This window comes from Muntiacus reevesi, chromosome 3 (genome assembly GCF_963930625.1).
Source record: "Muntiacus reevesi chromosome 3, mMunRee1.1, whole genome shotgun sequence".
Taxonomy (NCBI): Eukaryota; Metazoa; Chordata; class Mammalia; order Artiodactyla; family Cervidae; genus Muntiacus; species Muntiacus reevesi.
The window spans coordinates 224,313,589-224,328,613 of NC_089251.1; the positions used below are offsets into that span (position 1 = coordinate 224,313,589).

A 15,025-nucleotide genomic window follows, 5' to 3' on the forward strand; every position below is an offset into this window, starting at 1 on the left:
AGGGACGGGGGAATCCTGGCTATAGACACCCTGCTTGCAGGGAAATCTAGCCCATTAAAATGTGTGAATGGTGATGCTAATTTCATATGACCCAGGTCCCACAGTGGGCATGCTAAACTTTGGCAAGATGCAAAGACCAGACCACAGATTTTTATTCACATGTTTCTAAGCCCAGTTCCCATCACTAACTTGCTGGCCTCTGTCTTTTCTCTTTGAATTGGCTGTAGCAGACAGTATTTTTTCTTTTCCTAAATAGAAAACACACGTGCCATACCGGGACAGCAAGATGACTCGGATTCTTCAGGACTCTCTGGGTGGGAACTGTAGAACCACCATCGTCATTTGCTGTTCTCCCTCAGTCTTCAATGAAGCTGAGACCAAGTCAACGCTCATGTTTGGACAAAGGTGGGCATGACCTGCGTAACCTGTGCTCTGAGCTGGGTCTTAGGTGTTAGGGGTGAGTGGTGAGGCGCTTGGGTCAGAGAGGACGCAGAGGGAGGGGGCAAGCAGCCTGTTAGTAATTTGCATCTAGCAGGTGGCCTGCAAACCTTGAGGCATCATGTGTTGAGGCCAAAAGAAAAATTATGTTTTAAAATAATAGGTATGAATATGTCTTATCAAAGGTATGATGTTAAAAAAAAATCCAAGCTTATTGTAGATGTGATTGTTGGTAATTCAGTGGAATTTTGGTTTTGTTTTCATGGAATTAATTCTAACTCTCAGGTTCTTCATGGAAATTAAGTCTGACTCTCAGGTTCATGGAATTAAACCTTACTTCTCAGGTTCAAGCATATTCAACTCAAGACTGGTAACTACCAGTTACAAGTGGTAGTACTGCTACCAGTAACTACTTCAGTGTTTGGAATCCATTGCAAATTTGCTGATAGACTAAATATTAGGCTAAACATTAAAGAGCAGGGAGAAGAAGTCCTGATGCTGACCCCCGGGGGTAAGAAATACAGCTGTATGCTGAGGAAAGGGGAGGATGGCCTCACTGTCTCCTTTTCAGAAGTGTCTGAAGGACACTTCCTAGATGTCTGGGGAGTGTTACTAGGTAGGCAGCAGGGACAGCCAGGAACCCTCCACCAGCATTCCCCGGTATGAGTTAGTTCATCCCTTCCTCTTTTCCTTTGGCTGTGCTGGGTCTTCATTGCCGTGTGCAGGCTTCTCTGGTTTTCTGAGCAGGCTCAGCTGCCCTGTGGCTTGTGAGATCTTAGTTCCCCACCAGGGGTCGAACCTGTGTCCCCTGCGTTGGAGGGAGGATTCTTAACCACTGGACCACCAGGGAAGTCCCACCCCTTCCTTTCTTGACCTTCAGTCATGGTCTGTCAGTCAGTGGTGTTGAGCCCCATCCTCCCTGCATGGCCGCCTGAAGTGCTGGTCCCTAGAGTGCTTGCATGCTGTGGGTGGGGCGATGCTGAGCATCTTCTGTGCTCAGAGGGCTGAGCCCAGAGCTGAGGTTGGGAGATGCAGAATTACTGACACCATCCCCTTCACGCAACTGTGTTGTCTTTGGACAAGTTACCAGTTCCCTTCAGGCTCTGCCTTATGCCCGGAGCACTCCCTCCTTCCAGGAGTGTGTGGTTATGCCTGAGAAGTATTTAAGATGCCTAGAGAAAAGACAGATGGTGGTGGGCATTCTGGATCGGAGATTGTTATGGCTTGTTGAAACCACATTAAGCCCCAGTCATTTCCTGAACCTTCACAGAACATAGAATTAACCAGTCATGGCACCTGTGGGATGTCTAAATAAATAATAATCACACTGAACTGTTGTAGAACTAATGTATCTTTTAAATTGGATTTGGGTCCTTTATTTCCTCTGAAATCACTTCCTTAATTAGCCAAATGCTTAGGTCAGTGGGTTGCAGAAGGATAACACCTTCTTTTCTTAAGGGTCACGGGATACCTGTAAACCAGTATCAGCTTGTGAGAAGCATAGAATACTGTGGTGATCATCCTGCCTTCCCCATCTCTCTTGGTTTCTTTTAAAAAAGTTTCTGGCCGCGTCATGCAGCATGTGGGATACTCGTTCCCGAGCCAGGGTTCAACCTGTGCTTCCCTCACTGGAAGCATGGAGTCCTAACCACTGGACCGCCAGGGAAGTCCCTCTCCTGGTTTCTTAAATGTAAGCTTTGACAGCTTCCCCTGAAGACATTTTGGAGGAAACCAGCACTGGATGCATTTATAAAAGGAACATGCCCACCCGTAAAGCAAAGATACTTTACATTTTTGCAACCCAGAGTCTTCCTGGGACACAGGCTCTGTCTCAAGGCTGTTGTTGTTGGTGGGCATGTCGCAACTGTCTAGAGGAAGAGTTTTAGGTATGAGTGAAAATGATGATTTACTTTCTTCTAATCTCAGTGAGGCCATCATAGCATCATCATTATCACTAGCATGTGCCAGACATGTCAGAATCCTTATAGAAATTCTGTCAGATAGGTGTCTCTCCCCTTAGTACAGAGGATGGGATTGAGACCTAGGCACCAAGCCGTTAGGTCCTGCCCCGAGGCCACAAAGCTGGTAAATTGTGGGATGTTACTGGACTGAGACTGTATCACCTGGCCTGCAGCCTCTTCCATGCGGGCTGCTTGATCAGGAATCTAGGTGAGCATAGGCCTCTGGGGCCGGTTACTCCTGCTTTGAAGCTCAGCTCTGCTCCTGACTCATTTTTTTTCTCCCTTTTCCTTCTCTTGGAACCTCAGTCTCTTTGCCTGTAGGAAAAAAATATAATAATGTAATAACACCTACTTCTGAAAATTATTGGGAGGATTAGATGAGTGGCTTCAGTTTTTACTCAGCACAAGGGCTGGCATGGAATATGGTGTCCCGTAATTGCAAGTTCCTTCTTTCCTCCGTCTTTGAACAGGCTTGGGAAAGTCACAGTCATGCATGAGGCTGGACCAAACGTGATACAAGGTACAGGATACAGCTGTAATATAAGGATCAGGACTGAATGAAGCAGTAGAATTAGATTTCTGCAATGAATGATGAAAGAAATCTGATAATCTGATAATTAAATGCTGATAATTTGGGATGCCAGGAAATAAATAGTAGGTCAGTTACATTTTCAAATGAAATAGGTTGGTTTGTAATCTTTTGTCAGAGTCATTTGAATACTGGGCTCCATGAGGATAAGAATTAGTTTATTACCAGCATCAGTGAGTGGCACCAACAAGCACCTAGGACAACTGGGACACAGTAGGTGGTCAGTAGGCAAATGTCATCAAACGAATGAGCAGATGAAGCTAATGCTTATTATGTAGGAATCCCAGAACATTAGGGCAGTTGCTCTACTATGACACCATTATGTCCAAAAATTGGTTGAGGTTTAGATCTGATTTGTTTTCCTGCTTATAATTAGAAATGTGTCATGTTTTGTTCCCTTTCCTCCATCTTCAAGTTAATTAATGGATTCTTCAAGGACATCTAACTTCTCTACGGGGCCAATACTTGCTTTATTGTTAAATACACACATTGAACCCAGTTACACAGCAGACATGAGTCTGAACCTTAGATTGGACATGGTACTGATAGCTAATGAGATTAAGCACTTTGAACTCAAAAAAGACTGCTGCGCACCTCCCAAACTCAGTGTAATGAGCGTTCATTATATTCTTGTTGCAGGCCACACCTAAGGGCAGCACCGAGTTCCCTAGTTATCGCCACATGGTTCTTTCAAGAACACGAAGAAAGTCCATGTTTGTTGTTAAGCCATACTGTATTGACGTTCTGAATAAAACAGTAGTAGGTCCTTTGAAGCAGTAGAAACCTGACAGAGTGTACAGATGCCTGAGGGCAGCCTTCCAAGTCAGCACTCTGCAGGATTCTAGATGAAGTCCTAGAATTTAAAGGAACAGATTTCACTGTGTCTGTTTCTTGGTTTCTGTGATGACGGCTCTTCTTTTGGGTCAGGCCTGTTGCTTTTTGTCCCCTGAATGCCCAGCATTGTGCTAGGAAAGTGGTAGAGCCATTTCCTGAGTTGTCATAGAGCTTTCAATCTGGTTGAGGAGGCAATACTTGAATTTCCAGGCGATGGAGAGTCAAAGAGCTGTCCTCTGTCAGGAAGCTGAACACTTGCAGTTTTAAGGGTTGGGGACTCAAATTAGAGCAGTTTCATTGATTCTTCTTTTTCATCTGGCTTCTAGCATTTCATTTTCTAGTCTTTAATTACTCTTCCAAAGTACTTTATAGCACCATCCAAAAAGGATATTTTTAAGTTTTAGAAGTATAAACTCAAATCCCCCAATTATCTTGGAAGCCTGTTTAGTGTACCTTGATTTGGGGCAATAATGAGGAAAAGGGGAGGCCCCTGGGGGCAGACCAGTTTAGAAACAGCCTGAATCAGCACATCATTGACACCAAGTGTTTTGATTGATCCAGCATGAATAATTCAGAGGCTTTGTTTTGTATGTTAAATGTGAAAGAAGGATGGATAGTTCAGGAAAAGTAATGTTCTTCTTCTTTTTCCGATATGCACTTTTCAGGAAAAAAAAAAAACACAAAACTGTCCCGTTTCATGCTCAGTTTGATGGTAGCTGGATCAGGCAGAGCCTGAGTGGTGTATGTGCAACGCGCATGTGTGCAGAGCTTGACAAGCTCCCTGCCGGACCAGAGCTTTGGCCAAAGGAGATGCTTGGCTACAGTTCTGACATACCATGGATTAAGACTCAGACTGGTTCCTGTTGGAGAGCCTGTTGCCAAAACACCCACAGGATTAGTTTTTGCTCTTTGGAGGATGAGATGTTGTGGATGACAGTTAATGTACCTGGATGCCAAATCCTCATCCAGGTCGGTCATTTCTTAATATTTCTTGGGAGACTAGAGTTTTTCAAAAGACCAAATTTAAAGCTCTTGGTTTCTGCTTCCCTGCATCCCCTACTCATGAGCAGGGAAATGGCCTTACCAGGGAATGGGAAGGTGCTTTGTGGCAGTCACGTTTCTAGAAGAATGTTAGGTGTCTTACATGGGAACTAGGACCTAGAATGGAGTAGAAGGTGTGATGGTTTTATGTGTGAGCTTGATTAGGCTGTAGTAGCCCATTATTTAATCTAACACTAACCTGGGTGGTGTTATGAAAGTGTTTTGTAGATGTGGTTACCGTCTAGCAGCAGTTGACTTCAGTTAAACACATTATCCTCCATAATAGAGGTGTGCCCCATCCAGTCAGATGGAGGTCCTAAGAGCAAAAAATGAGGTTTTTTGGAGAAGAGGAAATTCTTCCTCAAGAATGCAGCAACAATTTCTGCATGAATTTCCAGTGAGCCAATTTCTTTAAATAGCTAGCTAGACAGATGGATGGAAGGTATTTATGTATATATCAGATAGGGTATCTATTCATCCATTCATCTATATATCTGTTTTGTTGGTTCTGCTTCTCTGGAGAGCCCTAACTGATAGAAAGGGATGCTAGACTACCCTCTCCCATAATGGGAAGATCTCAGCCTCTTGGTCTCACACATACACCATTCACAGTGTGGAGTTATACATTACAGATTAATTCTATACATTGGAGGTCTGGGTTTGTCTAGAGCTCCTTGTCCAAATGCGAGAGAGAAGGAAAATGCTGAAAAACAAGAGGCAAGAAGGTACCAAGAGTAAACATCTTCCTGGCTGTTCCAGGGGAGGCCAAGGTAATTTGAAGAAACTCCAATAGTATGTAGTTTCTGTATCATTTAGAAATGATCTTGGCCGGAAAGATGAGTATAGGCAATTATTGAGGACGCAGGTGGAGTTCAACTTATCAGGCATAGAGGGATGTGAACCAGTGGTTCTAGGACTTCCCCTTTCCAACGAAGGTTTGCTTCAAGTGCCAAGTTATAGAATGCTGTAATGTATGGGGGCTTAATAACGGTGATGGAAGTGGACATGATTGGCAGTCTTGGAAGCCTGAACGTTTGCTTCTGAACAAGTAAATTGCAAGTTCAGTGACAGAGGAAATGAGAGGTGCTGAGGAGGACTTCACAGAACACTTAAGGACAAGGAGGCCTTGGAAGAGACAATGGAAGAACCATCCTCCTTCCATCCCTCAGTGGAATATGTCAATGTAATCCTTTTCGGATGTCACTGTCTTTATATGGGATCTGCTGTGTCCTCTGCTCTCTGTCAGCTGTGTTTGGTCTGCCGTCCCCAAGGCTGTTTAACATTTATGAGCTTTGAGGTCTTGTAAAAACTAGGTCCTGGTTCTCTCTCTCTGGGGAGAAGACATGTTCTATCTGGCGCAAGCTTAGGTTGTATGTTATTTAAGTGGTGCTTAACTCTGTAAAGCAAGCTAAAACACAGAAAACCTGCAAAACAGATACCCTAATCATTGTGCCTTCAAGATTTGGCTCATTTGTGCTAAGTAGGTCTTAGTATTAAGATTTTGCTAATTGTGCTAAGTAGGTCTTACTGTTAAGTTATAAACCTAATATTAATTAAGATTCTTTCCCTATCTAGCCTTTGGTTAGGATTTTCCTCAGTGTCTGCTATTGTCATAGCTTAAGGAACAGGCATTTATTTCTGTATACAGCGTGGGGGCTCTGGCTGAAAAACCAAGCAGAAGATCTTTATAGAGATGAAGACCCAAGTTATTTTGTGCTCCTTTGTGAGTGATGGCGTCAACACTGGGTTACTCAGATGTTATCAGAGTGAGACTGGGCCATAAAGATGATGAGTGAGCAGTAAGTTCATGGCTACAGTAAGGCTCACGTGGATTATTGGTTTGTTTTCTTATATCAAGGAGATAATGTCCCAAAGCTGCTTCTATACAGCTTCAGCTAGACAAAATGTGATAAAACCTGCCTTAAAAACAGTTCTTAATTTCTGCTGTTCCATTGACCTTATGTTCCTTGTTAGCTACCTGAAATTCCTTTGGAACCAAGCTGAGCAGAACATACACGTGTGTGTGCATGTGTGCGCCCGGGTCCAGACACTGTGTCCATGTATGGTCCTGAGTGCCTAGGATCCGTGTTGATTTGTTGTGTTTGAACAGAGTCTAGACGTTTAGAATGACACTAATTTTGCTTAGTGTTACAGACAGCTCTCAAGTATGTGGGAAATACCAGAATAGAAGAGCAAAGAGTATGAGTGCTGAAAGATATTGGACATGCTCTACAGTGGACAAGGCAAGACAAAGCAAAGCAACAAACCAAAAAGCCGTCAGACCACTAGCTAACTCATACTGATGGCAACCAGCTGAATCCTGGCAAAGGAGGGAGGGCACTTGTGAGTGGCAGGTTAGATAGAAGCTAGTCATGAGGCCCTTTTACTCTGTAGGTTTTCTTAAAGTTCACAGTAAAAAGCAAAAGAGGTTATAGATGTAGATCATCCTTTTATTCTAGGTCTCTTGTAGTAGTGAGGGACCGAGACACTCTATATTCCTCTTTGCAAGGCTAGTTTCAACATCCTAGATAGGAGAATATTGTATTAAAAAAAAAAACAAAACTCCAGGCATAGAAGTTTACTGTCGCTCTTAGTACCTCTTATTTATTTCACAATCTGGAAGTTTTTATCTGGCTTGATTTCTTTACACATCAGTTTATTTTTCTTAACTTACTTATGTTGAGTATAACATGCATAAAGTAAAGTAAATATAAGTATGCAACTCAGTAAAAATTTTACAAATGAATATGCACATGGAATATCACCCCAGCACCTTAGAAGCCTCTATTTTATTTTATTTTTTAAATTTTTTAAAATTTTCCATTTATTTTTATTAGTTGGAGGCTAATTACTTTACAATACTGTAGTGGTTTTTGCCGAAACCTCTATTTTACACCCTCCCAGTCAGTACCCAACTCTCAGGGGTAAATGGCGTCCTGACTTCTGTCAACATAGATAACTATTTGCTGTCTTCAAACTGTTTACAAGGAAAGACATACAATATTGTTTTGTATCTGGCTTCTTTTATGCGATGTTGTTATCTTTGAAGTTCACTATATTGTTAGATTGCGAACAGTTTATTTTTCATAGGTATACAGTATTTTGTTGTATCAATATAGTATGTATGTATGCATTCTATTGTTGATGGATATTTGGATTGTGTTCATCTTGGGGCTATTATAAGTGAAGTTGCTATGACATTGATTACCATGTCGTTAGGTGAACATATGTCTTCATTTCTGTTGGTTATATACCTGTGAGTATTTAGTTTGAATAGATAGTACCAAAGAGTTTTCCAAAATGATTGGAATAGTTTACACTCTGTCTAGTAGCAAGTGAGTGTTATAGTCATTGCACATCCTCAACAACAGTTAGCATTATCAGTTTGAAAAATTTTAACTTTTCTAATAGGTGTGTAAATATATCTTTTTGTTATATTATTCCCTGAAGGCTAATGACATTTGGCACACTTTTCTGGGTACAATTTATTGGCACTTATCCTGTGAAGTTCCTATTCTAACCTTTACCTGGTGTTTTCACCAGTTGTGTGCTTTTTTCTGATTGACTTATAGGGATTATTCTGGATAAGTCCTTTGTCAGATACATGGATCGTTTGTATCTTTTCCCACTTTGTAGTTTATGTTTTAACTCCTTTAATGGTGACTTTTAATGAAGAGAGGTTTTTAATTTTAATGAAGTCAAGTTTATCTTTTCTTTCTGTTCTATTTAAGAAATAAATCTTTATCTACCCTAAGGTCTTAAAGATATTCTCCTGTCTTCTTCTAGCAGCTTTGTTGTTTTGCCTTTCACATTTATGCATGTGATTCATCTGTATAGAATTTTTCATATGTTATTGGGGGAGTCAATAAAGCACCATACATTGAAAGGACCGTCCTTTCCCTCTGCGCTATATGCACACCTTTGTTGTACATCAGATGGCTACATGGCCAAGTGTCTGTGGATAATCTATTCTTTTTCTATTCTAAAGTTTCTGGAGTATTTAATCAGTTTTAATTACTGTGGCTTTATAGTGTATTGATATTCCATCCTCTTTGTCCTTCAAAATTGTCTTTTCTATTGTTGGCCTTCTTTATTTCTATTATAAATCTTAGAATCAGGTTGTCAATTTCAATACATACATGCAAATCTCCTGAGATTTTATTTCAGATTATTTAAAATCTGTAGAACACATTTGGGATAATTAATATCTTTCTAATCAGTACTGGCTGGTTTCTTCATGTTCTCCATTTAGTAGATGGAGAGGCATGATGGGCTGCCTCATTAGTGACTGAATGGAGTCTGTTTAGGGCAGAAGCAGAAGACGTGGTTTCCCACTATTATTCTCAGTTCCAAATGGGAGATGGGTTGTGTATCTTCCATCTGTTCCTCTGGATTGTTTCTGTACCATCTCTGCTCTGCTCTGCACCCTGGGACAGCGACCAGCTTGGACAACTACAATGGGCTCCTTTGCCTCTGACTTCCAGTTAGGTTCCACCAGTGGAAGAGGAACATAGGCAGGTACTCAAAAGGAGAGAAGAGAGTGATGTCAGGGTATTAATTTCATGGCTTCTTCCATGAAGGGTCACTTCAGGTTGGCTGTGTTCAGGGCAGCATTTTTCTTTTAAGGGTTTAACAGTTTTTAAAATTTACATTTTTTTTAAATTGAAGCATAGCTGATGTATGATATTGTCAATATATGTTAGAGGTGTACAATACAGTGATTCACAATTTTAAAAGGTTATAGCCTATTTGTAGTTATTATAAAATATTTGTTATATTCTCTGTGCTACACACTATATCCTTGTAGCTTATTTATTGTATGCATAGTGGTTTGTCCCTCTTAATCCCCTGCCCCTGCCTTGCCCTTCCCCCCTTCCCTCTCCCTGCTGGTAACCAATTATCTGGCCTCTGTATCTGCCAGTCTAGACAGCTTTCCTCTTATATTTCCCTTCCTCTGGGCCCCCTTCAGCCTAAGAGTGGTAACAGATCCCCCCATCACTATTGTGTGTGTGTGTGTGTTAGTGACTCAGTCGTGTCTGATACTTTGCGACCCCATGGAGTATAACCTGCCAGGCTCCTCTGTCCATGAAGTTCTCCAGGCAAGAATACTGGAGTGGGTTGTCATTTCCTTCTCCAGGGGATCTTCCCGACCCAGAGATCGAACCCCGGTCTCCTGCATTGCAGGCAGACGCTTTATCATCTGAGCTATTATCTGTATATTACGTGTTATCCCTTGTTATTTCCCATCACCCTTACCATACCTTTGTTACACTCTCCCCAATTTGAGAAGATTATTTCCTGCCAGGACTCTGATTACTGCAGAAGTGGGAGAAAAAGAATTTTCTCAACAACTTAAGAGAACTTTGAGAATGAGGATCAGTTATACCAGTGATATCCTTGTTGGGTCTGCTCACAAAATTGTACTTCTGGCTAAACCTGCCAGATTACAGCATAAAGGCTCTATGCTTCTCCTTCTTGTATCATTGGAAATCATCAAGAGACTCTGTGGTGTGATAACTAAGATTAGTAGCCTCAAAGTGTATCCTTAAATGTCCATAAACATTTCAGCCATAGGTTATTTTTCACTTTCTGACTTAACTCAGTTAAAATGGATGCGTGAGTGTTTGTGCTTATATCTGAGAAACATCCATGACACTGCCTAAGGATGTTAGGGGAGTGGTGAGGTGAGTGTGTCAAATTGGCCCAGACTTTAAAGTGGCAATAAAGTTGCTACTATTTGAAAACAGAGTCCAAACACTTCTGGAGACAGCAGCCATAAGCTACAGTGAGTGAGGGAAAATTATACTAATTCTTAATGCATAGAAATAATTTTAACCCTTCTTTTGACAGTTGGGTTATTTGTCTGCTTTAGAAATTAATTTTTAGAGTGACATCTGCTACACTGGTGAGGATCGCTGAATTTCTTTTCCTGAAATAGAAATCGTGTCCAAAGTGTCATTTCATGACAACAATGATTAACCCGAATCACACATCAGGTAGTGCTGGCAAATGTGACAGGACAAGAACTGGTGGGAGCTAAAAATGAAAATGTCAGTAGCAAATAAAAGGGGATAATACATAAATGAAGTTTTTAAAAGAAGTTTTTACTTCTTAAAAAGTATGTAATAAGTAGAGTTCTGCCACCATGAATTTGCTTTTCAATTGGACAAACCTTACACGTTCATTTCTGTGCATAAGTTGGTGCATCATGTATTTTGCTTTCGTTACTGACTGAAGCTGGCACTGCCTTGACTGACTGTCCAGGGTTCCACTGGGGCATCCCCCTCCAGGCCATCTGCCTAGGTGGTCACTCTTTATACCACAAGTGGCAGAATGGTGGCCATTAGACTTGTTTGTATATCCCCACACATCAGTTTGAAAAATTATATTCAACTGGAATATACAAAGAAAAATCTCAATTTCTGACTTTAAAAAAAAAAAAAAAGGGATGATCTGAGAAACGTGGGCCCTCTGCTCCTTCTTGGGGACTGGGTGGTGGGAGAGGATCAGCTCGGAGCCGTGGTTTCGCCTGGCCACCCTGAGTTGGTGAAGTGACCATCTGTCCCTGGAGGCGTGGGCCGACCTGCGTTCAGTACCTCAGGGATGGTGCTGAGGTACCAACTGTGCGTAAGAGAAAGAAGTGATTGTCTGTATGCCTATTGTTGTGAGAAACTGTACACTCTAAGGCCAGAGACCATGTCTCGCTTATCTTGGTAAATCCCCAGTGTTTCATAGCCGTCAATTGAATCGAAAGGAAGCTCTTCCTGGGCAGATGAATCTGAAAGTGGCATGCAGGATGCTTAAAGGAGGATGCTGAATGTCTGAAAACCAGGCTCTAACCACAGGTTGGTGCTGAGAACACAGGCCAAGGTGATAGCAGAGGGAGTAGACATGGTGGCAGGGGGAATAGAGAAAGACTCCGGACAATTTAGATGAAAATCCCATTGGGTCTAGAGACAGGCAGGAGGAAAAGGAGGAAAAAAAAAAAAAAGGAAATAGTGGGGCCATTAAAGCAGCTAAGAGGGTGGTAGTAAAAGCTCTAGCATCCTTCCTGCTCCCCAAGTCCTAATCTTCTGGTGTGAAAGAAATTTGAAGTTTAATTATATTCATGATTTAGCAAATGCTAGTAACTCTGCTCAGAATTTTTCCCTTATGTTTTTCACACCAGAGCTAAGACCATCAAGAATACAGTCTCTGTGAACCTGGAACTGACAGCTGAAGAATGGAAGAAGAAATACGAAAAAGAGAAAGAGAAAAATAAGACTTTGAAGAATGTTATCCAGCATTTGGAGATGGAGCTAAACAGATGGAGAAATGGTAAGGAAGAATGAGAGGAAGAAGGAGGTATGAGTGCGTGGTTTTTTTCCCCCATGAGTGTTGATGTCCTGGGACACTTGGGAAAGAGTGGATGATGGTGGAGGTTGGTCCTGCCTTTCAGCAAGCTATGTGAACAAGCAGATGTTTTCCCTAGCACTGATCCCTGCCCCCACCCTGTCACTTGACTGACGTACATTCCTAGTGTGGGCAAGTGACTGTTTGCAAGGTTGCCTTAATCTGCTTCCATTGAGATGCACCTCTATCCATTACTGCAATTCACTCTCTGGTGGCCACGTTTGAGGTGTAGAGGGTGGTGTTTGAGACTTTGGGGCTTTGATTGCTTTTGATTAGATGAAAAATATCATTCTTTCCTCTGTGAGTTTTATAATTGATTTCGAGTTAAAAGTCACCTCTGGCAAATGTTTGCTGTTTTTTTTTTTTGGCCCAACTCATCTTCATGCTCTGCTTCTTCAGAGCTAGAAATAGAGGATTCTTGAAGAAATTTAGTCCTAAAATGGAGTCTCAAAGGCTTGTTTCGTGACTCATTTTTCTTTTTTCCCTAAAGCATTCTCTTTGGTGTGTTCTCCTCAAAGAAAATATCTCAGAGAGCTGACGTGCAGTGGTGGGTGGGCTATGGGTGAGGTATTGGAGAAGGGTTTCCATGTGCAGACAGATCATTTCAGTGATTTTTGCTTTGTGATGGAGGTTAGCAGGCACAAGTCCTTTTTCTATCCCCTCCTCCATTTTTTCCACCATGGAAACAAGGCAGCTTGGTGTGTGTGGTGGGAGATAGTGGATGGTTAGTGTTGGTATTTATTTCAGATGCTGCATCAGGTCTCAATCTTGGGTGACTGTGGGAGCCTGGCGGCCGCTGTGCAAAATCCAAAAGTAACCTGCCTGCTTGGAAGTGCACAGTTAGCAGCAGATGTCTTATGATTATATGTTTGCCTCTGTTTTTGCTAGGAGGGATGGGTGTCAATGAGCTACTGTTCAATTGAAGAACAATTACGTGGCCAACCAGGATTCAAGAGAGGTTCAAGAAATGACCTAGTAGCCTAGATAACACCATTCTTTTCTTTGGGGGTGATTTTCTAGCTGCACATGTGTTTTGAAAGCTGCTAGAATAATTGAATAATTCAGCATCTGCGGCTGGTGGATGACTTCTTGCAATTTGGCAGGAGTAGGAGAGTGGGGAGGGGTGCTTGGAAAGGCGGGGAGCGCCCTATGAAATTTTGTTCTATTTCTGCAATCCTCTTGGGTCATTTCTCTGCTGGACACCTGGAACATTCAATACAACCTTTTGGCAAAAAAGGGGTACTGACCTTAGAAACATCATGGTGTGGGCAACTAACCTTGTTCTTTTCTTTCCTGTCCTTTGCCAAGCACCAACCCAGCCCTGCAGTTTTCCATCCTTCAGTCACTGACTTCTGGGGTCTGCCCCCTGCCCTTTTAGCCTGACCGATGCTTATCTTTTTGTCTCTTTTGGGTACTCTCTCCTGCTCTTGAACTAGTCACTTGGCCTCATTTTAACTGTTGCCTCATTTCATCCACTTTGCAAATCTACTCAGAAATTTACTGTTTTTCACATCCTGTGAGGCGAGATCCTACCTAAGCCCTTAACTTACATAATTCGGGAAAACTAACGTGTGGTTTCTGACACAGGATGGATTTACATAATTGTATGTTAAGTAAGCCTGTGTTGAAGGCAGTGCCGGGGATTAGAGGGTGAGCAGTCAGGTGTGGTCTCTGCCCTCACAGAGCTTACAGGCTGGTGAGGGAGATAGTCTCCAAGCACGATCAAGAAATGTACCAAAAAGGGAGAGGATGAGGTGCTGAGGGTTATTCCAGAAGAAGGCCCTGAGCTGGCCTCAAGTCAGCAAAGGTTTCCTTCAGTAAGTTCTGAGAGAAGCAGAGCAGTTTGTTGAGCGAAGTAGGAGGTGAGGGTGGAAGTGGGGGTGGAGCTGGGGAGCCAGGTTTACATGCCCTGAGGGCGGGAGCATGAAGGCCAGCGTGGAGAGCTGGGGTGGGCCAGCACCCAACTGCGATGGGCAAGAGCAGCAGACACATCTGGGCAGTACTCGTTCAGGATTCTGGTCATTTTCTCAGAAGCAGTGAAAAGCCATTCAAGGATATCGGATGATGAGATTTGCGTTTTGAAGATCCATTGGTTGTGTTGGAGGATGGACTGGAGGGCACGGGAAGAGCGCTAGGACCTGGGGTGGTCCTCCAGGCGTGAGATTTAGTCGTTGAGTTTAGAGACAGGGCAGTGGAAAGGGAGAGAGATGGGCAGAGCAGAGAGGTATTTAGGAGGTGAAACCAGCCAGCTTGGTGAGGCTGGTGGCTGTAGGGAGAGACAGCGCCAAGGTTTCCGGCTTGCTGAGTTGGATGGAGGACAGAGCCACTCACTGAGACGAGAAATGGGGGAGGAGAACCAGAAGTGAGACGTGGCGGGGGGACGAGGGGAGTTTGAGGTGCCTGTGGCACATCCAGGTGAAAATGCCAGATAAGAAGTTAGGTCTGAGTGTCTGGAGCTCAGGGGAGCTGCTTGAGGGACAAAGAAAAATATGTGGGTCGTAGATTTTTTTTTTTTTTAATTTATGGCTAGCATAACTTTCATGAACATTAAATGTGAGGCATTTTTAAAGTCTTTATTGAATTTTATACAGTATTGTTTCAGTTTTATGTTTTGATTTTTTGGCTGTAAGGCATGTGGGATCTTACCTCCCTGACCAGGGATCAAACCCACAACCTCTGAGTTGCAAGGCAAAGTTTTAACCACTGGACTGCCAGGGACGTCCCTGGGAGTCATGGATCTGTAGGACATAATTGAAGGTATAGGTAGGGA

At 42.6% G+C, this 15,025-nt stretch overlaps 1 protein-coding gene across 1 annotated transcript in view; it reads left to right on the forward strand.

The window, feature by feature from the left end:
• KIF5C (kinesin family member 5C) overlaps nucleotides 1–15,025 on the forward strand; it is a 154,900-nt gene that overhangs the window by 79,272 nt on the left and 60,603 nt on the right. The window contains exons 10-11 of the mRNA XM_065931510.1: nucleotides 257–405; nucleotides 12,032–12,180. Coding sequence (XP_065787582.1) covers nucleotides 257–405; nucleotides 12,032–12,180 — 298 coding nt within the window. The remainder of the gene's footprint in view (nucleotides 1–256; nucleotides 406–12,031; nucleotides 12,181–15,025) is intronic.